The sequence below is a fragment of the Onychostoma macrolepis genome, chromosome 11 (assembly GCF_012432095.1).
Source record: "Onychostoma macrolepis isolate SWU-2019 chromosome 11, ASM1243209v1, whole genome shotgun sequence".
In the NCBI taxonomy this organism is placed as follows: Eukaryota; Metazoa; Chordata; class Actinopteri; order Cypriniformes; family Cyprinidae; genus Onychostoma; species Onychostoma macrolepis.
The window spans coordinates 1344431-1371477 of record NC_081165.1 but is presented as its reverse complement, the minus strand read 5'-3'; the positions used below and the strand labels follow the sequence as shown (position 1 = coordinate 1371477).

General features: G+C 37.1%; 1 protein-coding gene across 1 annotated transcript; it reads right to left on the bottom strand.

Moving 5' to 3' along the window:
* Positions 1-811: 811 nt before the first annotated feature.
* Positions 812-21760, bottom strand: ccdc3b (coiled-coil domain containing 3b). Its single transcript, XM_058791634.1, has 3 exons — positions 21131-21760; positions 14464-14638; positions 812-2085 (listed from the first exon to the last, which is right to left on the bottom strand). The coding sequence occupies exons 1-3, from the start codon at positions 21484-21486 to the stop codon at positions 1807-1809; spliced, it is 810 nt and encodes a 269-aa protein (XP_058647617.1). The 5' UTR covers positions 21487-21760; the 3' UTR covers positions 812-1806.
* Positions 21761-27047: the final 5287 nt, after the last annotated feature.

Sequence of the window (27047 nt, the reverse complement as noted above, 5' to 3'; positions counted from 1 at the left end):
CATGATCAAGCTTATGTTTTTTTGTTTTTGTTTTTTTCTTTGAATATGTTAAAAAAAAAAAAAAAAAAAAAAAAATGTTAGATGAAAGATTAGGATCTGGGGAAACATTTTCACTTTGCACTTTATATTTGGCTTAGCATCACATTGGATAAGTCATAAATTATCTTAATTTCTTAAACACAGGGAGAAAACCAGACAGCCTTCATGATCCCTTTGGTATCCTCAGTAAGGTCTAAAATTATTCTAAGTCTGAATCAGAAATTTTGGCTAATGTGTGTGTATGTGTTTGGAAACAATGTTCCAAGGGCTTCAAATTCCCAAGATTTAACATGAGAAGAAGAAGGATATCTTTCTCAGGTCTCAGAAGCCTCATGGTTCCAATTTCAATCTAGTGAGGTGTCTTGGACTGAATTAAATATTGTACATTCTGGATGCAACATGTCAATCCTTCTTCTATCCAATTAAATGGGACAATCAAACCCATGTAAATGAATTAATGAATAGTCATGTCCTGCATTGAAGTACTTCCTGTTGAAACTGTAATTTGGATCATTTTAAAATAACCATTTGGATGAAGTTCAAGTTATAGGCTGGCAAGAGCACATTTGACAGCTTGTATATGAATCAAAGCAATCAAGACACCATTTACCTTCACCTATGACATTTATATTTACACTATTAGGCAGACACTTTTATTGAAAACAACTTATTTACTTATATAAAATTTAGGGTGAGGACATTATCAATATATACATATAACAAAAAAAAAATGTGTAAAAGTTAATAGACAAAGATTAAAGAAAATGTGACATTTATTTATTTTTTCATTGGCATACATGTGAATGTATTAAACAGGAAACAATAAATGACAGTTCCGATTAACAAAAACAAAAATAACAAATTTTCAAAAAATGTTTCAAAACCTTGTCACTAAATTGTTCTTTAAATGATGAACATTTCAATGTAAGATGAGCTTCACTGAGTAAAGATAACATATATCAAGTGCTCAGCACCCTTTTTTGCAATTATAAAACTTATAAGAAACTAATACAAAACTTGGAATTATTACATAAAAAAATTGGAATCAAATGTAAAAAGGAAAGCTGATCCCAAAATAACAGAATCATCATGTGGATTGGCTATTAAGGTTATATTTTCACCATAAAAGGTCAAATAAGACTTTACGTATGGAAACACTTGTACACAAAATCTCAACACCAGATTTTTTGGGTCTGTCTTGCACTCGACAATAAATGTTTCTTGGAGTTTTAAGCTGAAAGACTTCTACAGTAACGGGAAAAGGGTGATTATTTTCTTAAATTCATGTATGTATGTATGCATTTATTTTGTAGACTGAAGGTCAGTGTTGCTACATTGTGCCAAAATATATTTCCATATAAACACCTGTCCAAATGAATTCAAAACACTGTGCTGTATGTTGTCAGGCTCTGCCTGATTAACAACAACATCTGCTTGTAGTCAGAATGATTTTGTTTTCACCAAAAAAATAAAAAATAAAAATACAACATGGATGTTTTTGGCTTCATCCTCATGTTGTGGTTGAAAATGGCAATGTATCAATATTTTCACATTTTGATCAAGGAACATGATATTTTAATGATTGTGAAGTCAACACATTGATATACATGCTATTGTAGCTTTTGATGATATTATACAGCCAGTTATATGAAAAAGCTGTTTGTTTAAAGTATCTGAAGTCAGTACAGAAAAGTTTGTCTAGATCTTCCAGTACACTGTAATTTTCTGTAATCAAATTTCTTCCATTGTAGGAATGGCTTTTAGTTCTTAAGCTTTTTTGGGCAGGATTTTCCTGAGAGTGGGTTTTTGATCCTGGGTGGTGTCCTGTTGTGGATGTGGTAACTCTGGTTCAGCTTCGTGAAGCTGTTTGAAGCTTTGAACCGGCTCTTTAGTCTCACGTTTGGCCTGCCTCAAGAGACGTTTCATGTTCTTCACCTTGTCCCTCAGGTGATTGTTGGCTTTCTCCAGGACCTTTACTTTCTGAGAGAGGTTTCTGACTTTCTCTTCCTCCTCAAATAAGGCCTTCTGCACGTTGGAGCACCATAGCTGAAGGAATTGAAGTAAACATGAAGTCAGTAGTGGTAAGTAAAACATATATAAAGCGTCTGTTTGGCTCCCATACTTGGACTAAACTGATGTAAATTAAACTTCAGAAGAATACAGAATGGTTTGTGGCAATTTAAAGTAAGTCCAAACATTCATGAACTTCTCACATTTATCCAATAATAGTTTGTTTTTACCAGAAGAAAAATGGGTAATATTTTAGTATAGAGACCAGTTCTCACTACTAACTAGTCGCTTATTAGCATGCCTATTATTAACATGTTGGCTGTTTATTAGTGCTTATAAAGCACACATTCTGCATGACCATATTCTATATCCCTAATCCTACACAGTACCTAAATTTAACAACTACCTTACTATTAACAAGCAGCAAATTAGGAGTTTATTGAAGCAAAAGTTGTAGTTAATGGTTTGTTAATGATGAGAATTGGACCTTAAAATAAAATGTGACCGAAAAATGTTGCGAAACAAAATCACAAGCATTCAAAACATCTCTATATAATTTTTAATTTACAGCTATTTGTGCATGTGTTTTTGTTGTTGTTGTTTGTTTGTTTGTTTTTTACAGCTTGGTGTAAATTTCTTGCTTTGACCTACATGAGGCATGTGGTTTAAAATACAAGGAGTATGATGTAGTGAGAAAACGTCTCAGTTACATATGTAACCCTCGGTGACCCGGCCGCTCAGTGGTGGTATAGCAGCTCTGGCGACAGGACGTGACATCTCAGCTCCCATCCTTCCCAAAGGAGGTTTCGGGAGCCCTTACACATATGCACATCATCAGAGGTGAGCTTCCCTCCCTCCAGGACATCTACACCCAACGATGTGTGAGGAAAGCACGGAAGATCATCAGAGACTCCTGCCACCCGAGCCATGAACTCTTCTCGCTGCTACCATCAGGCAGACGGTACCGCAGCATCAGGACCCGAACCAGCAGAACGCGAGACAGCTTCTTCCCGCAGGCCATCAGACTGCTGAACTCCAGATAGCAAACGACACTCACCCACCTACCCCTACCCCTCACACTGGATTCCATCTACACACCAGTCACACTGACTCTGACAGGACTGTAGCATGTCTTGCACTGTACAGCTTGGAACAGATGCAGCTCCATCCTCTCTTCCGCACTAACTACTGCACTGCACTTCATAGTCAAAACACTAACAGTACACATCACTGTAAGTCAATATAAAGCAATAAGTCAAATATAAAAGCTATACATACATCTTTAAGTCTCTTAAGAACACGTGTACTTACTATGTGTATATATATAATATACTATGTGTATATTATAGAAATATGTATGTATAATGTATATTGTGTACAACTGTATATTGTTTATTGTATACTGTGCAAATGTGTATATTGTGTAAAGTGTGTATATTGTTGTATATTCTTGTCTATGTATATTGTAAAAAAATTTTTTTTTTTTTTTTTTTATATCTTGTTGCTTGTACTGCCATGGCACAGAGTCTGCACCTAAGAATTTCACCATTGGTACACTTGTGTACATGATGTGTGACAATAAAGAGATTTGATTGATTTGATTTAACCATTTAGGTACATATGGAAGATTTTGAGGTGGTTGCAACCCTCTTGGCAAATGGCAGAAAGTCTGACAGGGAAGTAGAGTGGGCTCACAACCTGAACGGGCAGGGCACACCCTGTGCCTGATAAGCCAGGGTGATATCATCCACTATCTAGTGGGCCATCCTCTGCTTAGAGATGGCATTCCCCTTCTGCCGGCTTCCGGAACAGACAAAGAGTTGGTCTGAGGTCCTGAAGCTTTGTGTCCAGTCCATGCACCATCTCAAGGCTCGGATGGGACAGAGCAAAGCTAGGGCTGGGTCTGCCTCCTCTGGGGGCAGCGCTTGCAGGTTCACCACCTGATTCCTGAAGGGCCGGGGCCGGGGCCTCAGGATTACCTGGGAGTCAGCCAGCCCAAACTCTAAGCACGATTCGTCGAGAATGTGTGCAGGTCCCCTACCCTCTTGATGGAAGCCAATGCAAGCAGGAGCAGAGTTTTCATTGATAGAAAGTTTAGCTCAACTGACTGCAAAGACTCAAATGGGCCCTGCTGTAGTGATCTGAGCACTAGGGTCAGGTCTAGGGCTGCCCCCGACTAAAGATTTTAATAGTCGACCAGTAGTCATTCATTAAAGCCATTAGTCGACTAATCGCCTGTTTATTATATTAATTTAAATACTTAAGCAAATATGGGGGGAAACGGCTTGAGTTTAAGGGCTGAGAAAGAATGTTATTTGTAACATTGTTTTACATTGTAGAGAAATACTAAACCATAATAATAAGCGTTAAAAATAGACATTATGAACTTGCACACGCATAAAACGACACCGACAAAAGATATGATTATGAATGTGTCAGGGGAAAAAATGGCAAGGAGCTTATTCATAATAGTATAACATTCGTACAAATCACAACTTATGAACTTGCTAACAATAATGAAAACACACCGTTTGGTAAAGAAACTAAAACAAATAAATATATCACAAAGTGCAACTTTGATAGTAGGCCTATGGGCAAAGTCACATGAAAACTTTTTTTGTGCAAACAAATAAATAGTCAAAAACAGCCTTTCCTTAATACATATTTTAAAACTGTAAGATAAATATATAAATAAACTAAATTAAACAACGAATATACAGCAAACTGAAAAGGTTTAAGAGAAATAACGTTGAAAACTGCAAACACAATCAGACCGAAGGATGGGCCTTTGAATGAAACATCGAATGAAAAAAACATCTGTTTCAGTCAGTTCAGGAAGTTCCCAAATTAAATATAGCATATAGCCTATATAAAATAAAAATGAATACACAATATACAGTTCTGCTTGAAAGTTTGTGAACCCTTTATAATTTTCTATATTTCTGCATAAATATGACCCAAAACATCATCAGATTTTCATATAAGTCCTGAAAGTAGACAAAGAGAACCCAATCAAACAAGTGAGAGAAAATATTTTCTTTGTAATTTATTTATTGAGAAAAATGATCCAGTGTTACATATCTGTGCGTTGCAAAATATGCAAATCTCTTGGATTATCAGTTAATTTAAAGGTGAAATTAGGGTCCATCTGTGCAGAGATGTTTTCAGTCAGTGCAATGACTATCAAATGTCAGTACGTGACCTGTTTTATTCAAAGAACAGGGATCTATCAAAGTCTGATCAAGTGAATCATCAGGAGAACACTGAGCAACCACGGTGTGCATGGCAGAGTTGCGAGAAGAAAGCCACTGTTAAAAAAGAAAAAGAAAAAAGAAAATTACTCGCTAAAGATCATGTGGACAAGCCAGAGGACTATTGGAGAAAGGTTTAATGGATGGATGAAACCAAAATAGAATTTATTGGTTTAAATGCGAAGCTATTATCTTCGGAGAAAAGAACACACTGCATTCCAGTTTAAGAATCTTATGCCATCTGTGAAACAATGTGGTGGTAGTATCATGACTTGGGCCTGTTTTGCTGCATCTTGGCCAGGACAGCATGCCAGCATTGATGGAACAATGAATTTTGAACTATACCAGCAAATTCTAAAGGAAAACATCAGGACATCTGTTTAAGAACAGAGTCTCAAGAGAACGTGGGTCATGCAGCAAGACAACAACCCCAAGCACACAAGTCATTCTACCAAAGAATGGTTAAAGAAGAACAAAGTTAATGTTTTGGAATAGCTGAGTCAAAGTCTAGACCTTAATCCAATTAAAATGTTGTGGAAGGACCTAAGCAAGCAGTTCATAGAAGGAAACCCACCAACATCACAGAGTTTAAGTGGTTCTGCACTAAGGAATGGGCTAAAACTCCTACATGTTATTGTGCAGGACTGATCAGCATTTACAAGAAACTTTACCTTCAGTTACTGTAGCAAAAGGGGGTCACACCAGATACTGAAAGCAAAGATTCACATACTTTTGCAACACACATATATGTTACACAGGATCATTTTTGTCAATAAATAAATGACAAAGAAAATAGTTTTCTTTCACTTGTTTGATTGGGTTTTCTTTGTCTACATTCAGGACTTATATGAAAATCTGATGATGTTTTGGATCATATTTATGCAGAAATATTTAAAATTCTAAAGGGTTCACAAACTTTCAAGCAGCACTGTATATAGGCAAACAGCAAAATGAAACACTGTTTATGGAAAATTATAACTGACACTATAAAGCACGAGCCTTCAAATGAAACATCAAATGAAAAATCAGTTTTTGTCAGAGGTTCCCAAACAAAATAAATAATATAGCCTATACCAGGGTTCCTCAAATCTTACCCTGGAGGTCCAATCCACTGCAGAGTTTAGCTCCAACCCTGATCAAACTCACCTGTCTGTGATTTTCTAATGATCCTGAAGACACTGATTAGCATGTTCAGGTGTGTTTGATTAGGGTTACAGCTAAACTCTGCAGGAAAGTGGATCTCGAGGTCCAGATTTGAGGAGCCCTGGCCTATACATTAAATAAAACAGATAGGGATGCACCGATAGGAATTTTTTGGGGGCTGATACCAATTTTAACAAACAACTATTGACCGATTGCAATACCAATATTGGTCAATTGCATAAAGCAGGGCTTAAAAACTTTTTCCATTGGTTCACTCCGAGCAGAACTGGTATTTAAAAGTTTATGTTCCTGTTCCTCTTTATTATTGCCGTTCCAATACCAGTTTGAGTAGAAAAAATACCAGTTAAAGTACAGCATTTTCTATACTCAAAAAAAAATAAAAAAAAATAAAACACGAGAGTCTTAATGTATGCAGCATGGATAAAAAAAAACGCTACTCCTATAAGCATTTTGAGAGGAAAAAACAACCTAAATTAGTAGTCTGTACGTCACATTTTATTATTTCATTCGGAAATAATGTAGGCTAAAATACCAGAAAATAAAGCAAAATATTTACAAACATTACCAACACAATTACATGAGGCACCGTATAGGGCTTAAATCAAACTTCACTCACGAAAACTTACATGAGACACTTGCATACACATATGAAACAGTCACACATACAGGTGCATCTCAATAAATTAGAATGTTCAGAAAAGTTAATTTATTTCAGTAATTCAACTCAAATTGTGAAACTCGTGTATTAAATAAATTCAGTGCACACAGACTGAAGTAGTTTAAGTCTTTGGTTCTTTTAATTGTGATGATTTTGGCTCACATTTAACAAAAACCCACCAATTCACTATCTCAACAAATTAGAATACTTCATAAGACCAATAAAAAAAACAACAACAACAATTTTAGTGAATTGTTGGCCTTCTGGAAAGTATGTTCATTTACTGTATATGTACTCAATACTTGGTAGGGGCTCATTTTGCATTAATAACTGCCTCAATTTGGCGTGGCATGGAGGTGATCAGTTTGTGGCACTGCTGAGGTGGTATGGAAGCCTAGGTTTCTTTGACAGTGGCCTTCAGCTCATCTGCATTTTTTGGTCTCTTGTTTCTCATTTTCCTCTTGACAATACCCCATACATTCTCTATGGGGTTCAGGTCTGGTGAGTTTGCTGGCCAGTCAAGCACACCAACACCATGGTCATTTAACCAACTTTTGGTGCTTTTGGCAGTGTGGGCAGGTGCCAAATCCTGCTGGAAAATGAAATCAGCATCTTTAAAAAGCTGGTCAACAGAAGGAAGCATGAAGTGCTCCAAAATTTCTTGGTAAACGGGTCTGACTTTGGTTTTCAAAAAACACAATGGACCAACACCAGCAGATGACATTGCACCCCAAATCATCACAGACTGTGGAAACTTAACACTGGACTTCAAGCAACTTGGGCTATGAGCTCCTCCACCCTTCCTCTAGACTCTAGTCTAACTAACTATTGTTGTTTTTCCTTCTATCTCTTTTTTTTCATATTATGAGAAAGGAACACAAGTTTGCCCACAATGTTGGGAAGAAGTGAGCTCTGTGTCTTATTCACAATGAACCCGGCCTTCGAGAAAATGCGCTCCAATGGAGTAGATGTGGAAGGGATGGTGTGCAGGCGCTTAGTAGCTCTAGCAAGCTTGGGATACTGCTCAACAGCCTTTGTTTTGTCCTCCAAGTACATTTTCATTTCATCCTTCTCTCCTTCTTCATGCTGATCTTCGTCAATGGCCATCAGCATGGATATCTCCACCTGCTTTTCCTTTTTTTTTTTTCCTTTGGTGCAGGCTCACTTTCCTCTGTAGGCCTACTGCTGGCAGAATCACTTTCTGGAATAGCGTCTGCAGATAAACTTTCAGCCAGATCCAAAACAGTGGGGTCTTCCCGTTTCTCTGCATCGTGGGTCTAAAACAGCAGCTTGGGAATATATGCTGGTCGCAAGATTCCTTGTCAATTCCCATCTCTTATCAATTTATTCTGTTTTTTTTTTTCAGCTTTTTAGTGGTCGGGCTGTCGTCATCACTTGCTTGTTATGGAGTGCATGACTGTTTCACGTTTGGGAACACTGTAGCCAGGCTCAAGGAATTTAATCATTTGTCTGAAATCCTCATTGCTGACGATGTTGACTGGTCTCATGTCAAGTGCAATGAAGTCAGCTACTTTGTCTGTAATGTCTCTTTTTCATTTCTCGGTAAGACAGGGTTTCATGTCAAGAGTTTGCTGAATCAGGGTCGGCTGCGAAGTTGAAGCTGACAACGCGTTATCTTCGCAGTATAGTGGATGAACCTAGAGAAATGCATGTTAAGTTAAACATTTAACTTTTACACTCTGTCTGCACAAATACTCGGATACTTGGATAACATATTGGAGCATATTACCATTAAAATGAGTGGCTATGTTAAGTGGCTAATGTTAGCCTACATTCTACTTACATGTTTTAAATGATAAGTCATGTTCGATGTCGGCGAATGGTATACAAATGTTTGCCTGCAGAGTTTACAGACAACCTTTTTGGGGTCATATTTTATCCTTTCAAAATGATCCCACACTTTCGATTTTCTTCCCGGCATGATTATTAGCAGGTGGATTTGCCAAGCCCGCTGTGTTAATGAGCTCTCTGCTGCTGACTGTGCCACTTTGTGTGGAAATTTTTTTCCCTCAACTAACCAACCAACGAAAATTTAGTCGATCAAGCCTGTTCTGGTAGACTATCGATTAGTCGAATATTAGGGGGAAGCCCTAGTCAGGTCCCAAGAGGGTGTAGAGAGGGGCCGGGGAGGATTCAACCTTATCACCCCCCTAAGGAACCTGATGACCAGGTCATGCTTCCCTACCGACTTCCCTTCCATGGGGTGTGGTTAGCAGCAACATAGACTTTAAGAGTGAAGGGAGACAGCCTTCGCTCCAACCCCTGCTGCAAAAAGGAAAGCATGACTCTAATGGGGCATCTTCGGGGTTCTTCTCGGTGAAAAGAACACCACTCAATGAATAGGTTCCACTTCAAGGCGTAAGTATGGTGTCTACTACCTCTTGGGGTAGGTCACCTAGAACCTCCGCGTCCCATCCAGGGACCAGACATGAAGTTTCCAGAGGTCTAGATGCGGGTGCCACAGGGTGCCCTGTCTCTGAGTCAGTAGATCCTTCCTCAGAGGAATCTGCCAGTGAGGGGCTGTCACAAGGAGCATTAGTTCTGGGAACCAGGTCCGAATGAGTAAGGCACCACAAGCAGGACCTGCTCATCGTCCTCCCTGATCTTTTACAGTGTCTGTGCAAAAAGGCTCACTGGGGGAAATGCATACTTGTGCAGGCTCCGCGGCTAGCTGTGTGCCAGTGCATCCGTGCTGAGTGTTCCCTCGGTCAGGGAGTAAAACAACTGGCAGTGAGAGGTCTCTGGAAAGGCAAACAGGTCTACCTGAGCGGCTCCGAAACATCTCCAAATCAGCTTGATCTTCACAGCTCTTGACAGCTCATCGGCCGTACGGTTGTGCAGACATATGAACAGCACGAAGCGACCTCAGATGCTTCTGACTCCAGAGGAGGAGGTAGCGGGCAAGTTACGACATGCGACTGGAGCGTAGACCACCTTGTCGGTTGATGTACGCAACGGTCGCAGTGTTGTCTGTCCAGACCAGCACATGCTTGCCTTGTAAGCGCTCTCTGAGACGGTTCAAGGCAAGACGTACTGCTAACAACTCTAGGCATGTGGCAGTGAAGTTGGGGGCCCGTCCAAACCCCTGACACTGCATGCCCGTCGTAGGTGGCCCCCCAGCCGGTGGTAGAGGCATCTTTGTAAACCACAGCATGCCTGGAGACCTGTTCTAGGGGCACTCCTGGCTGGAGAAACGCAAGGTCTGACCGAGGGCTGAAGGTTTGGCAGCAGGCCGGTGTGGCTTGGACCCGGTCACTGCAGCATTCTTGAAGACATTCGAATGCGAACCACAGGAATGGTCTGTGGCGTGGAAGGACCGAAACATGAAAGTACGCGTCCTTCAGGTCGACTGCTGCAAACCAATCTTGGGGACGGATGCATCTGAAGATGTGTGTCTGCATGAGCATCTTGAACGGTAGCTTGTGAAGGGCCCGATGCAAAACACGCAGGTCCGAGATCCATCGTAACCCACCACCTTTCTTGGGTGCAATGAAGTAAGGGCTATAAAACCTCATCTTCATAGCGACTGGAGGGACCTATCTATTGCATCCTTTGCCAGTAGGACTACGTTCTCTGCACGCTAGACATGAGCATCGGCTGCCTTCACTGATGTGAAGTGGATGCCCCTGAACTTGGGGGGATGCCGGGTGAACTGAATCACATAGCTGAGTCTGATGGTCCGCAGGAGCCAGCGAGATGGGTTGGGTAGTGCTAGTCAGGCACCCTGATACAGTACAAGTGTACCCCCTAGCTGCACCACCGTCAAGAGCGTAGTACAATAGTACTGGGCATCAGTGGGGCTGTAATGTAAAAAAGAAACCAAGTTGGCTAATATAAGCATTGTTGTCCAAACAAACCTTTCTGTACATGATTGCTAATTGAAGAAGAAAGGCTTGATTTCTATTGGCTGTTACTTTCAATTCCTACAAGTATCAATCTTTTGTTCACTGTTCTCACAGATATATGGTAGAGGCATGGGAAAAGTTATTGTTAATATTCTTTACATGATGGCCAGTTTAAAGTGTAGCCAGGAATGCTTGTCTGATGACAATTTTAAAGTGATAGTTCACCCAAAAATGAATATTTTGTCATTATTTAATCATATTCATGCTATTCTAAACTTCCGTGATGGTCTTTCTTATGTGGAACACAAAAATAAGAATTTTAAAGAATTGTACTAGAAATAATTTACTTAATTGTATTGAAAGAGAGAGCAGGTTCCCACAGGGGGGAACCTGTAAGTAATATGAACGAATCAAAAAGGAGCCATTGCCTTGGCCTTGCACTGATTACTAATACAATAAGAAACATGCCATTATCCATTCTGATTGCATTACTAAAAATTGAACATTTAATATGAATTTAACAAAGGTCATTAAATAGTACAGTGCACTGTAAAACCAAAAAGTGAAATCAATTAATTGAAATGAGTTAATTTCACTGAAATAATAATGAAAGTTAACTGTATTTCACTGAAGAAGAAAAAAAAAGTTCTGCGAACTCAAAATATCTTTGTAGTAGTAATTTAAAATGATTGAGTTTTTACTGTTAACTGCATAAATATATATATATATATATATATATATATATATATATATGAAGAGTTCGTTTGCAAGAACCGATAACTCCATTTATTTTATTTTTGTAAGAAAAAAATCACGTTTTTTATTTTATTTTTATTGCGCAAGTAATATCAATCAAACTGCAGTTTGGTCATTTTGATTACGTAATAATAAATTAAACAAATACAGGTAATTTACAAAATTAAAGTTCATTCAAAGTATGTTTTTTTACATATTAAAAGTTTGTTTTATAGCAAAAGTAGATAACTCCAACAGTCGTTTTTTGGCAAAAGCAGATAACTCCACATTTCATGTTTTAGAGTTAAAAAAAAAACAAAAAACAAAAACATTAATTTAATCTTTGTAATCTCTTCAGATGACAATGTAGATGCCTGACAAACGTTGTTGTTGTTGTGATCATAAACTGTATGGATGTGATTACACGCAATACAGAGTTTTTCCCTCACCATTGTAATGTGCTGCTTATGCAAGGCTCCGTGAAACCGTTTCAGCTTTTATTTTCCTTTTACGCCCTGAAGAAGATATCACAGGTTCATCAAGTTTGTCGAAATTATCCATCCTTGATCACTATTAGTCAGTTTTGACAAAACTTCTCTCAGCTAGCACGTCTTTTCAAAGTGAAAGTAGCCATGTCACCTAACCTGAATACAGCGCGCTGATTCGCTAAAATGGACTTATCTGCTTCTGTTCAAAAACAACAAGGGCGCTTGTCTGCTTCTGCAGTAAAATTTGAACTCGCGATGCTTTGAAAGTGGACAATACCGGCTTTTTGACAAAACATATTTAGGGTTCAGATAGGATTTTTTAACTGGCGGGGGGTGTTGATGGTAAATGATCATTATGTCTACCGCTACGGGGTGGGGTGTTTGGGAGAAGGAGGATCGGGAGGGGGGGTGAATCCGAAGTGTGAATCTGTATTCAGAAAGGCACGGAAAACAAATAACGATTGCTAACGGTTGCCTGTTACATTACAGTACATAAAATTTAACTTACCACATAAACAGAGTAAGGACGATGGCGAATGATTTGCAGATCCTGAGCACCACTGACAGTCTTGTAAAATGTGTAGTAAGTACTGCCGCTTCATAATATAAACAGAGTAAGTGCAATCGCGAATCTTGAAAGTGAAATTAAAAAGCGAAGTTTCAATGCCAGGCATAATAGCGGGGGGGATCACGATTTTGAAATCTCCGCATCCACACGTACATACACAACCATGGCAATGACAATCGAGACGACAAACGAAGATGACACACAAGCATATTCAAGCAAAAGCCAACACGGATAAGTTGTGTGAAACAAAGCAAAATCAACGTTACTCACCTATCAAGAAGAAATAATGCAACTTCGGCGTCCGATTCGAGCCCTTCCCACTCCTTGAGTTCTCTCCACTGCTGGAAAGCTGCTCCGATATTTACGCGGATCCTACCTCTTGCCTGATCGTAACCCTCCTTTTTAATGTTTTGTTTCTCTGATATTTACCTCTTTTTTTATCTGCCATCTCTCTCTATCTATAGTCAATCTGCTAAAATCCGTACTGTACACTCAAACTGAGCGCTCTCTTCTCTCTATCAGTACAAGACACGTCCCCTTACTGCTGATTGGCTACAAGTGTGTTTTGGGACTTGATCAGACACTGCGGTCAAAAGCGTTTTTCATAAATCGCAGTACACGTTTAAGGAGTGTCGGCCTGGGCCACTACTTTGGCTAATGTACATAGCGGAAACCCTGATTAATCCTCTGTTTACCGATGTCGCCTTTCATAGAGACAGTGAGAGGGACGGATCGGGTCACAATGAATCTGGGAGGGTCATGTCCCCCCGTTCCTAGTGTCATCTGCGCGCCTGGATCGCGCTGTATGTGGAGATTAATGCACGGCAATCAGCTAAAAAATTTTAAAGTGGCGTTTATCGTGTTTGCAAATGAACTCTTCATACATACATATATATATATATATATATATATATATATATATATATATATATAACCTATTAAAAATATACAATCATTAAGAATATTTTCTTAGAAATCCCTTACAACCCAATGCAGAGTTCTGATTCAAGGCTGAGAACCCCTGGTTTAGAGTTTAAACATACCACGACCAACAATATAAGAAACATGTTCTCCCAAGGCAAATGAAAAAGTAAAGAAGTACAGATGTCCAGAGATTAATGCTAATATCCCAGCAATCATTTATCTTAATTCTCTTGAGATTTGGACCAGACATAAACTACACTTAATGGTGAGCACCAATTCACAGTAAAATATAGGTTTGAAAATGTCTGTTGGTTTGAATTCTCAAGATATGTTGCCTACTTATTCTAGCAAAATTTCTGTGGAAGACTAGCTGATGTTTAGACACATCTTCCACTGCAATGTTGATTTTTGTGTTCAACATGCAATAGCCACAGACATTTCTGTTGGAGTCCCTCATCCATTTTCAAAAGCCAAGAGAACCACAAACAGACATGCAAAAGACCCAAACAAGCAAGATTTTCACACTTCTTTGCTCACTATGAAGTATCTGCCTCACTAATACCCATCAATGTGCACACAGACAAGCACACAGCAAGCAAGGACAGGACGTGATTGGAAATGAGTCTCTCTAATGCTTCATGCATCAAAGTCAAAACAGGTGAAAGTTACATCTACTGTTTATTATTATTATTATTATTGTTGTTGTTGTTGTTGTTGTTTCCGTTGTTGTTATTGTATTAATACATTAAAAGTAGCTCACTCTGTTGTCCTCCTGTACCTCCCAGTCTGGGGTGTACATGTGAACCTGTGTGCCAGCTGTGCAGTTGGAAAACTGGAACAAGCTGGCAAACATACGATGGTTCTCCAGCGTGTCAGGGAAGATGGGGTCCTGGAAGTTGACTCCATGTGGAATGATGCTGTAGTTTTCATCCATTCTGAGAAGAAATGCAACAAAAACTACATTACTATGATAAATAATTGTTATGCCTGGAATAATATATGATTTGAACACACTTCACACTTCACATAACTTCACATGCTCTGTACTATGGATATCAATGATAAATTATCAGACTTATTAAAAGGTGTGGCTTACAATTGTATGAAGTGGATGATACATCATCCTACAATTGTATGAAGTGCATGAGAAATTAGCAAAAAAAACCCCAAAAAAAATCTGATTAAAAAGAAATACAATAAAGGCCACATCCAAACCCCAGGATATCACAGAGCTTTGGGTGGTCTTTTGAATAATTTGAGCCAGTAAACAACTAACTAGTAGAAACTACTACCTACAACCTTAGTGTAACTCCTCTGGTTCTACTCCCCTCACTCAGTTCGAGTGGCAAGCAGGCACACTAACAAGGACGCTAAAGACCACAGCCTCTAACATCATAATTCCCCTCTTGAGATGAGGGTAGTGTGGTTTACCTTCGCAGCTCTTACTAGCTGGCCTTTATATTAACATGCTCAAAACCATTCTGAACACCTTAGCAACCTCATAGCAACACATTACCAGAAAAATTTCAAATCTTGCTGTATAATGTATAATTTCAGCCTGTTGTAATGTTCATGCATGCCATAGGGTGTGTATCAAACATGAGAGACAATATTACCACTACAAAATCATACTATATCACAAAAGTCACACATTCGTTATGTATTTTTGTTTCTCCTGTGTGGGCCTCAGCAATGCAATAGTTCTTGACCACTTGGGACACTTAATGTCAATGACCCATATATTTTTAGGCAGGCAAGTGGCCAAGGAGAGGGAGGTACCAATAAAGGATATGCTGGGACAGCTCTATTTGTGTTCTTTGCATGTGCGTGTTTGCATTTGGGCTGCCTTTATATTTTTATATTTGCTAAAGCATTAGCAAACATATTGCGTTTAAAGAAAAATATATGTAATCAACATAAGAGGTTAATTTTACAATGTGTGGTGTCCCAGGAATTATACGCATTGCCTAGGGAGGTCTATTTTCGCTTTGTTTTTTCTCTTGTCTCTGTAGCTGTGTGAGCAAAGAATTCATTACTTGTGATTGGCGTATAAAGCTGGTATTTGGCTGGTCTCTTGCTGTTTCAGCCTGCAGTCTTGCAAACTTTCACACATCAGCACACACATACACACACACCTCCCAGCAGAGAGGAAATGAGGAAAGTCTGTTATCAAAGTTTCAAGGGTGGTTTTAAAAATATTAATACAAAAACCATGGTTACATTGGCACAATGTGAGGAAATTAGACACTCTTCATACGGACTCTCCACTATGCTTGTCCTTCTATATTTGATGTGTGATTCAGCCGCAATCAGCCTGCAGGAAAATCAATTTTTTGCAAGTTGAATGGTTTGCAGCACTCACTTGTAATCATCAATGTATATATATATATATATATATATATATATATATATATATTTTTTTTTTTTTTTCAATTTTAGTTTGGGAAAAGAAAAACACAGTTACTCCAAACAAATGACAAGTTAATGCATGTGTGTATGTTAGAGAGTCAGAATTCCCAAGAGGCATTTGTTGCATTTTTTAACAGTTTAATGAACAGTCTGGAAAATTACTACTTGTTTGACACTATGATCGGGGATATATATATATATATATATATATATATATATATATAAACTTTGTTCATAAGTTTGTTGGCTTCAAAACACTGTTGCTCACAGTGAGGGAGACAGTTTTGAGGTGAATAGTTTTCCACCTGGCTTCCATATTCCCTTTTCCCTGACGGAAACATTGGCTTTGGACCTTGACAGCAGAGAGTCCCTCCATCTGGATCTAATTCAGCCTCTTTAGAGGGGCATCAGAAGCTCAGGGGCTTTTACAGAACCTGTGCTCAATGCCAGACTTGGAATATCTAGATCCAAAAAGACTTCCAGAATTCTCTGATGGATTTCAGCTGAGCTCCAGAATATTTTGGACTCAAGTGTCTAGGCCTGGAAGGTCATTTCAACTTGAGTTTCAGCTTCAGAAAATTGGTCTGCTGTTAGTTTTCTGTGAGGATATATTTTGAAGAATGTACATGCTTCTCTTTTTCATACACTGATAGTTCATTGTGAGCATGGGTGTTGAGCACCGTAAAGAGCATTAAGGTATATGAATAACTGTAATGCATTAGAAAGGCTATTATTTTGAAGCTTGACATGGTCATTGTGAACCTTTGTTTCAAGAGTGTGTAGATCCTTCAAATTTTCTTCTTTTATATTCTTTGGTGTTTTTAGAAAGACGTGACAGTGAGAAAATGATTACATAATTTTCATTTCTAGCAGAACTATTCCTTAAAGGAAAATTAAGGCAAGAAAATGAGATATTTCATTTTCTAAATACATTCCAAAAGACAGAGTGTCACACTTTTCTGAGCATCTAAAAATAGGATCTATGAGTAAGAGCTAAATATTTAGTAAACACATTCTTACTGGCAAGGCGTTGAATATTTGCTAAATGAAAGTGCTTGTTTTTGTTATAACGCTCTGGTGTACTATGGGATGTGAGGCGGTATAAAGTTTGTATAGTTTATGCAATATAATACATTTCTCAAAACGTGGTAAAAATGCACAAACATCTCCCTACAATTTTTTTTTTTTCTAAAAGCAGTGTTTACAAGTGCCACCAACCCTGCTGAAAATACCATAATGTTAACTAATAACCAATGACTTCCAGATGGGTTCCTCCTGTTCCTCCTACACATTTTCATGTGTCTTCAGGATATAACCTTTTTAATTCACTGACCACCCTAAAATAGAGAGCCTTTTAAGGGAACCTTAATGTAGTTGTTCTGTGCACCACATTGCATTAATTATTGTTTCCATGCAGAGTGTCTCCAGTTTCTCAGGCTTTTGATGGTTTGACTGGTGAGAATTGTCTTGCCAAACTGGAACCAGCTGTTTGATTGGTTCATGGCTTAGACCCATGACATATGGGACATTAAAAGGCAGAGAAGAAAAGTTGTGCATGTGTACTGAGGCAAGGTTTTCTGTCAGAACACCAAAAGAAAGTAATGAATGTTTAAATGCTCATTTTAATACAATGAAAGTGAAATGAGTCGTTTTTGAACTTCAGAAATTACAAAAAAAGCATCATAAAAGTACCATAAACATGGTCCATACAACTCATTAATTTAGGACTGATGGATTATAGCCTTATTAAACTCAATAGTTGAAATGCAAGTATTCATTTTCATACCCTGACACCTCGGTTTGACATTATTGACAGTGATATTTTTTCATAAGTAAGAAAAAACAAACAAAACAAAAAAAAAATGATGTGCCAGTTTAAAAATGTAGAACATAACAAGATTTGTATATAAGTTCATAACATGAATACTTTCTTAAATATTAGCCTGTTCTTAGACTGTTCCTCAAAAAAAGCTATTGTATTACAATGTCAGTGTTCTCTTGGAGCACTCTAAGTGAAACATGCTGGAGAGTAACAGGAAAGTAACTCATGAACCCTATGTGAATATGCCCATGGAATGACATAATGGCATGTTTCAAAGGTTTTACTGTAAATGTAAGGGACCACCAAATGAGAGAAAATCCAACGTCTTTAAACAGTGTTTCTGAAATCCAGATTAGTAAGAATTTAGCATCAAATTCACAAAAGCATTGGTTATCCAAGCATGGGCTTGCCACTGATAGTAATTTTAGAAACAATGCCCTGAAATGAGTGTACAATTCAATGTCAGTGACGAGATGAAACAGAGGAACAGTGGTGTAATGGAAACTGGACTAAACCTGTATCCACAAGCTCAACACCTCAAGCACTTTAAGAGATTGTGGCTACACTGTAAAAAGTGATAAATTGACTTAACTTAAAAAAATTGAGGAAACATGTTGCCTTAAAATAATTAATTAAATAATAATAAAAAAATAAATAAATTAAAAAAAAGTTAAGTGAACTTAACAATTCACTTAACTTATTTTTAAAAAATTATTATTACTTAATAACTTTAAGGCAACGGGTTTCCTCAATTTTTTTAAGTTAAGTCAACTTATCATTTTTTACAGTGTAATGTAGGGACTCTTGGGGTTAGGTCAGAGCCTACCTGCTATCAAGAAAAAAATACTTTTCTGATGAATATTCTTTTAGATGATAAGTGACAAAAACTGTAAGCATGTAAGAGTAAGCAACTCTCAAACACTTGATAAAATGCCAAAACAGCCTGTTAGCACTTGATTGGACCTATAACCTGCTGCCCTCAGGTCACTCGAGCACTTGGGCACTGTGTGTTCTGTGTAATTAAGTCAAATGGAAGGAATTCCAGGGTTGTTTCAACTGCTCTGTCTCTGAGACTGTGAGAATTATTAGCAACCCATCTATTTGCTTTCTTATAGATTGGGAAATGCTGCATTTTATGTTCACGTTCGGCAGCAAGATTGATTTTTAATGAGCCAAAAAGAATGCACGTCACACCTCTGTTTATCAATTTGCATTGGTTGCCAATAGCTGCTCGCATAAAATTCAAGGCATTAATGTTAGCCTACAAAACCACCACTGGCTCTGCACCCCTTTACCTAAATTCATTACTTCAGATTTATGGGCCCTCTAAAAGCTTATGTTCTGCAAGTGAACGTCGCTTTACTGTGCCATCCCAAAGAGGCACAAAATCACTTTCACAGACTTTTAAATTAAATGTTCCCTCCTGGTGGAATGACCTGCCCAACTCAATCCGAGCAGCTTCAAGAATCAGCTAAAAACACATCTCTTCCATCTTTGTTTGAGCCTCTAACTCTAGCACTCTCTATTCTAATTCTATTCTTAAAAACAAAAATAAATAAATCATACTAACACTAGCTTTTCTAATCTTTTTGTATTCTATCTATTTGTTTTCTTTTTATTTATTATACAATTAACAAGAGCAAAAAGGCCTCTAACACTAGCTTGCTCTATTCTTTTTGTATTCTATCTGTTTTCTATTAATTTATTATATAATTAAAAATAAAAATAATAATAAATAAAAAAAACTTGCTATGTGTACTGTGTTAAGCTATCTTATATATATATATATATATATAAGTATTTAAAGAGAGTTTAATTTAAAAAAAAAAAAAGACCAAAAGTGCCTATAGTTTAAGAACCAACCTCATATACCTGCAGGTTTTCTCTGTGAATATTGTATATGTACATTTTTGTAAACTATTAGTTACAGCTGTTTCAGGGTCCCAACAAGCAAGATTGCTTTGGTAAAACAGGTTATCAGTTTACATTATGCATGTGAGGTGCTGCCTATCACAGTAAACGACTTTGCCAGAAAAGTGCTGAGTGTGATAAATCCAGTACAGCACTCTATGAGGGAGTTAAACATTCTTCAGTTTAACTGATCAGACCATAGGATGAGAAAGGAAATGCAAGTCAAAAAAAAAAAAAAAAGAAAGTCAAGAGATTTAAGCCTTACGCTATTACTATGAATCACTTCAAAAATGTGTCTTTGAGAAAAAGTGAAATCACAACAATAGTGAATCATATACTGCATATTCTCTATCCAAATGGGCTGTACTTCTATTGGTTTGTTAACTACCTCATCCGTTGTAAGTTCATCTGAAAATGTGATTTCATCCCCACTATAAACATAGAAACAAAGACAAGCCAGAGCTAATTGAGTTTGACAAATGTTTTGATGATTATACACAGGATTCATGATCATTATGCATTATACAAGGTTAACCATTTTCCATTCATTATGAAAGAAAATAGAGGGAGATCTTGGTTGTTTGGCACAGTATTCATTCTTTGTGAATATCCCTGGTGGACCATGCATTAATGTAACCCAACCAAGGGCAAATAGAAGCTTAAGTCCTAAGATGACTATGAGCACAGATGTCAGACAGTTGTACACAGTTGTAGCCAAGCCAATGTTCTGATACTGAGCTCCTATGCTCATGGGAAATTAATGTTTGAAGCCAGCTCATGTCATGTCACATGCCAATGTCACAAAACAACTTTTGTTAATTCAAGATGAACAACTTCAAATACCACAAACATTCTATGATCTAAAATGTAAAACGTCATCTTTAATAAGCCAACTGATGTGTTATATAAGTGCTCTCAAACAGTGGTGACTCAGACTCATGTTAAACTTTATAAGTTAAACTTTACATTTACATTTACATTTAATCATTTAGCAGACGTTTTTATCCAAAGCGACATACAAAGTATTTAAAGTATTTTTACTACTATCACTTTACACTAAACCTGTTTATTAGTTGTTTGTGTGTGTGTGTGTGTGTGTGTACAGTATGTGAATATATATAAGTGTGTTATGTTAATGTTACGTATGGAATCTTCAGCTCTTCATCTTAATCTGATTCTTTCTTTCTTTCTTTCTTTATTTTTTTACCTTATTATTATTTTTAAAACAAAATATTACTAAGTGCACCTTTAACATGAGCAAATCCTTACTGCCATTTAATCTTACCTTAAAAAGAAATAGTATGAGTTGTTCTCCATGACACTGTAGGTGTAGCAGGGGAAATATCCCAACCCGCTGACATTGAACCTGGACCCGGCTGGCACTTCCAGCATGCTGCCCCATGCCTGATCGCATAGCAGCTCGATCTCCGCGGAGAAGAATAGATCCGTGTCATACTGCCACGGCAGGTAGTTGTACACGCTGTAAGACTCTTTATGGAGAGCGAGCACTTTGGCAAAGACTATGATCTCCGCCAGCTCTGCGCGGCACGCTTCCGTCTGAGGTCTCCAGTCTTGGGGCATTTGGCATCCCCATGATGCGCTCAGGGAAAGCGCTAATATTAATGCCAGTAGAGTGCCCATGATATGCAACCTTACCTTACTCGTGCAAACTGCCTAAACTAAAAGCAATTCCGCGCGGTTCACTCTGATATTCCTCTAGAAAAAAAGACTCATCCAGGTCCGCGCAAAATGTAGAAAAGTAATAGCCAAACTCTCAAATGCAGTAAAAGATACGCGTTGATATTAAAGACAGTTTAAAATGTTTTTTCTCTACTTTAGGTATAATGCATATCTGTGAATTTAGATTGATCTATAGGTCTTATTCCTTTCCATTCTTCCCTGTGCGCTCTGCGCATTACGCTGCGCGGTTAATGAAGAACATTTTAGTGACGCTCAGCTGTATTACATCTGCAGCAGAAAACAATCGCAAGAGCTTCAGTTCTGCTTTCATGTCAAGCCTGAGCAATGTGCGCTCCATGAAATCAGTGAAAAACAAGTAGCATATTATTATTATTATTATTATTATTAACAAAGTAACACCGAGTTGTCACAGCAACATGATCTTCTGTCACTTGGTGTCACTTTATTATGATTAAACGTTACATTAAATAATGTCCATATTAAATAATTTCCACCACAAAATGCACTGGAAATATTCTTCATGTAAAGCCAAGAAATGTTATGAAAGCATTCGTATATATTCAAATATATAAATTATACCAGATTAAACACATACTCAGCCCTTACATCATGCATATGAGGTTTCCACATCTTTAACATCTGTTTCCAGTTTGGCTTTGCTGTGAGGAAACAAAGAGTGACAGACACTGATATGTCAAATAAAGACAAACAAATCTTTTAATATTTGGCCATTTTCAGATTATCCTCATATCATTGCAAATAATCATGAACACTTGGATGGCTAAGAGATGTGTCAGTTTCAATTTGACCAACTCCAAAGAACATTTTTGGAGCAATTTATAAAATCCAATTTTTTGTTTATGTAGGAAATAGCTATGTCCTGACACAAATTTAAGTCCTTTGTTTACTTGCAGAAATAAGGATAATAAACCATTTTCTCATTACATGAGGTTTAAGGTTAAGAATAAACATCTGACAGGTACCCAGCGTACCCTCAAGCAAATCATTAATGCATGACATGTAATGACATGCAGAACATGTATCACTCTACAGGACAGCACAAACCCAGAGGAATCACATTTCTAAATTACCCCATTAGGGCTTACTAAGGTCCGTACTTGCAGGAACGCTGTGAGGAGGTGTAAATGTTTCTAACTTTCAAAAATATTTCAAATATGTAATTCCTTCTTCTATAAGACTGTACCAATCTGTACCAACATTATTCCTTAAAAAAATAAAATGTGTTGAATTTCTGAATGAAGAATTCATGTGATATTTCCACAAATTCTGATTTGTGATCTTTTTTATTCACCTATGATGTGTTTCTACACTCTCAGAAATAAAGGTACAAAAGCTGTCAGAGGGGCGGTACCTTTTCAAGAGGTACACTTTTGTACCTATTAGGTTCAAATATGTACACTTTAAGTACTAATATGTACCTTTAAGGTACCAAAATGGACCCTTTAGGTATAAACATGTACCTTTTGAAAAGGTACCGCCCCAGTGACAGCTTTTGTACCTTTATTTCTGAGAGTGTAGGCTGCTTACTATATTTTGAAACACAGCAACTGTAGGAAGTAAAGGAAGTAAAGGTGTTTTGCAAGATGACCTTCAGTGTTTTGATTGACTCACTTGTCTATTTGGATAAAAATACATTTTACTTGAAATACAGCTTTGTGGTAAAAAGGAAAAATTTAGCATAAAGCCAAGGCCAAATAATAGTTTTTGGATAATGCACTGTTAACTCTTGTGTCACGATGGTAAAGTCCATCGTTTGTTCATGTCTAATCCAATCTGCTCAGGCTTGAAAGGGATTTAGATTCCTGAAACTCAGATCTAATGCAAAAAATAGACATTCACGCTGGCCCAAGATACCCAGACTTTGATCAGCCACGCGGCTCATTCATTGGATCTAGCTGCAGATATACACGCTGCTGTGATGCTTTTATTTCTGTTTGAAGGCACAGTCTAACTCCAGGCTGAAGGAACCAACATTATCTCAAATTATCTGCACAAAATGTCAGCACATTTGTTTTCAATTGCAAAAAGATTTAATTTAGAAAATGACTCATTGTGGACTTAGAATGTGGAATTATATGTTAGTGTTTATACTGAGCTTTACTGCCACCTGTAGGTGTTTCATCATTATGTCAACCTAACTCAAATATAAAATAATGTATTATAAAATAATGTAATATATATATCATTCTAACATAAGCCATACTGCATAAATGTTTGTTAGACCAACCGAAAAGTCTGGTTTATTCAGACTTTCCAGATAGAAAGCTAGCACTCTGCTCACAACATACTGCACAGGACTATTACTACAGTATACTATTATTTAACCCTTGTTGTACCATGCTAAAAAGTCTTTACCTAATTTATTTTTTTCTGGTCAAAAACAACCTGGCTTTTTAAAATTGTTTGTAAATTTCTCATACAACACTATCACAAAATATCAGGCTCAATTTTTATTATTATTATTATTATTATTTTTTTTGTCAACTTGTTTCTTTTAATTAGCAAAAGTTTTCTATTTTTTTTTTTTTTTTTTTTTAATGATTGGTCAGAGGCCTCATTGATCTGAATATAAGCACTTCAGATTTTGATTGAGGAAGAAAAAGAAAAAAATCATTACTTGTGGATCATTTTGGCAATGATTACTCAAAATCTGAGGTGCATGAAAAATCCCAAAAATGAAGACAAGTACAAAAAATCAGTTATAGTTCATAGTCTAATGTGATTATACTGTGTGTGTATATATACACACAGTATAATCGCATTGGACTATTATCTATATATAGTGTAATATATAGAATACATTACACAACATTTTAAACAATAGTTTAATATAGGTTTAAAGCAGACTAGCATACTGTAATTTGTGAACTAGTGTAATTTATGTAAAAATGTATATTTGTTAAAATATTGTCAAAAAATACTGCATGTAAAATATGTTTTAATATATTTATAAGAGCAATAAACTAGAATAAGGAATAACTAAATTAGGGATTCTGTAATTTAAATGCGTGTAAATATTTCTATACTTTCTTGATGTCAAAAATGTTACTGCATGTAACATATGTTTTATTATATTTATAAGAGCAATGAAGTAGATTAGGGAAAATTGTACAGTGTGGTTGGTTTACAACAGACTGATATAGACCTAACATGGTGGATTTACAAACATCTGTCAAACATTGTAGTGTGCTTATGTTTTGGAAAGGCAACAGCTTTGTCTTGGAAAGCTGTACCTTCATGGGCCATTTATTGGAACAAATAGCATCCAGGTGGATTAATATTTTTTATTTCAGGCTTTGCATTGTTTCTTATTTCATAATTCACTTTAAAATATCACAATATTGTTTTTGTATCATAAAACTATTCTTCACATAGACCTAACAACCCACATCTGTTATAGTATATACAAAGTTTTTCCTTTTAGCATGTCATATTTCAGCATTTGTGTAATTTGGCAGAAGGTTAGCACACAGAAATTTCTGTGCAGAGTTTGTATTGCTCTTTTATTGTGGGGCTCCAGGGTGTTCCATTTCCTGCTGAAATTCATTCACTTGGCCCCGGCTTGCCCTCCTGCCTTTCGGTTCTGTCTCCCACGGTATAGTTGACACCTCACCATGTTTACATGCCTGGCATCGCCTAGCAACCTGCCGCCAGGGACGCCACACACATTCACAGGACATGGTGTCAGGTGTGCTGAGGTTCTCTAAGGTGTTCCTGTGAACGAAAAGCTTTACCTGTCGACATCCTTAAACAATTCCTGCTCAGGTACGAAAAGAAAGTATCCACGTTTGTCACATAGAGCAGATAAAGATACTAAAAATGGCAATTAGCATGGCATTGCAATGGTATTGCGGTGGTGTCATATGAATTACAGCCAGCAGGTGACAGCAGAAACAAAGTTAATATTAAGGTTATATCAAAGTTTACATTACTGCTTCATAATACATTTGATACAGTTTTTCAGGCAAAAACATGAGCTTTTTACTAGTGCTAGCATTTCAGCTAACTTTTGTATTGAGCCTTTGTAGATATTAAAACGAGGATAGAAAACAGGAGAATATTTCTAAGCAGTTAATCTTTATTTTCATTACAATAGGACATCATATATCATCTGCATGAAATATAAATCAACAGAAAGCAGATTTAAGAAAAGAAATCTGGTAAAAATAGTCAGGATTGATTTTATTCTCTACACTGTAAGAAAACCATTGTCACTAATACTACAGGTTGTGTTGTATGTGTTTTGGCATTATCAACAACACTGACCTAAACATGAGTGTATTAGATTGCAATACCTTGGAACTTTGACATATATCATGGTACTGAATGATTATCATATACATATACCATGCCATTAAAATGGTATAGTAAGGCATTTCAAAGAATATCATTGCATTGTCTTCATGGTAGTGAAAAAAAAGGTATTTTTCATGTCATACTGTATTTTTATGGCAAACTTTTTGTAAAGGAAATTAAAAGATAGTTTATGGTTATGTAGCAGATACTTTTTTTTTTCATATTTGAATATAAGTTGTATGTAGCATGGTAGCACTGAGGTACCTTAGAACTTTTGATAGTGAAGGTATATTGTGTACATTGAGGTTCATTATTTATATTTGTGTAGTATCTAAACACTGTTCTCTTAAATGAAAAATGTCAATTTAGCACCATGACTATAGTGTCATAACAGGTTGTACAACAGGTAAAGGCTTTCAGCAGCATTCTTTAAAAAGCACCAAAGTTGGCATCACCATCTACGTTAGAATTACATGAGAAACTTATCCATCTCAGACTGAATAATTTTCAGTGTGACTTTATATATATATATATATGCAAAATTCAGCATCCAAAACACTTCACAACTCTATTCTCTATACACATTCTATGATATTATTATAGTATCTGACATTATTCCATGTTCTGGGCACCTGTGCTTGTATCCAGTGATGATGTAGAGTGGAGTTTCCCCCAGGCTTTCTTTGTCTTTCCCACTATGTGGACTCTCACAGCCCTGAATCCATGAGCCGCAGGGCTACATACCTGAGCCCTCTCCCTGTGGCTCACCGTCAGGCCTCTGAGAGGCGGGAAGAAGAGAAAAGGAAGAAGTTCAGAGAAGCCCCAAAATGGATGGATTGTGTTACATTCCACTTTACATCTTAGTTATTGAGACATGTGAGCAAGCACTGGAAATACAGTACTGTCTTTCTTCTAAGGAACGCTGTCCATTCTAATGGAATTGTAGTGATTACATATAGCAAAAAATATCAGTCACAGTAAATAGTCAAGTGCATATTTTAAAAATATTACAGTAAAAGGCGCAGTGGCCAAGAGAGCTCAACGCCCTGCAACTTCAGAAAACTGATGCAAATAGAAAAAGTACCAGCAAATCAAGAAAACATCTTCATCAGTTTGACAGCAGGTGCTGCAAATGCTCACAACGCAAACAATAAAGAAACGCGCTGCAAATGCTCACAACATAA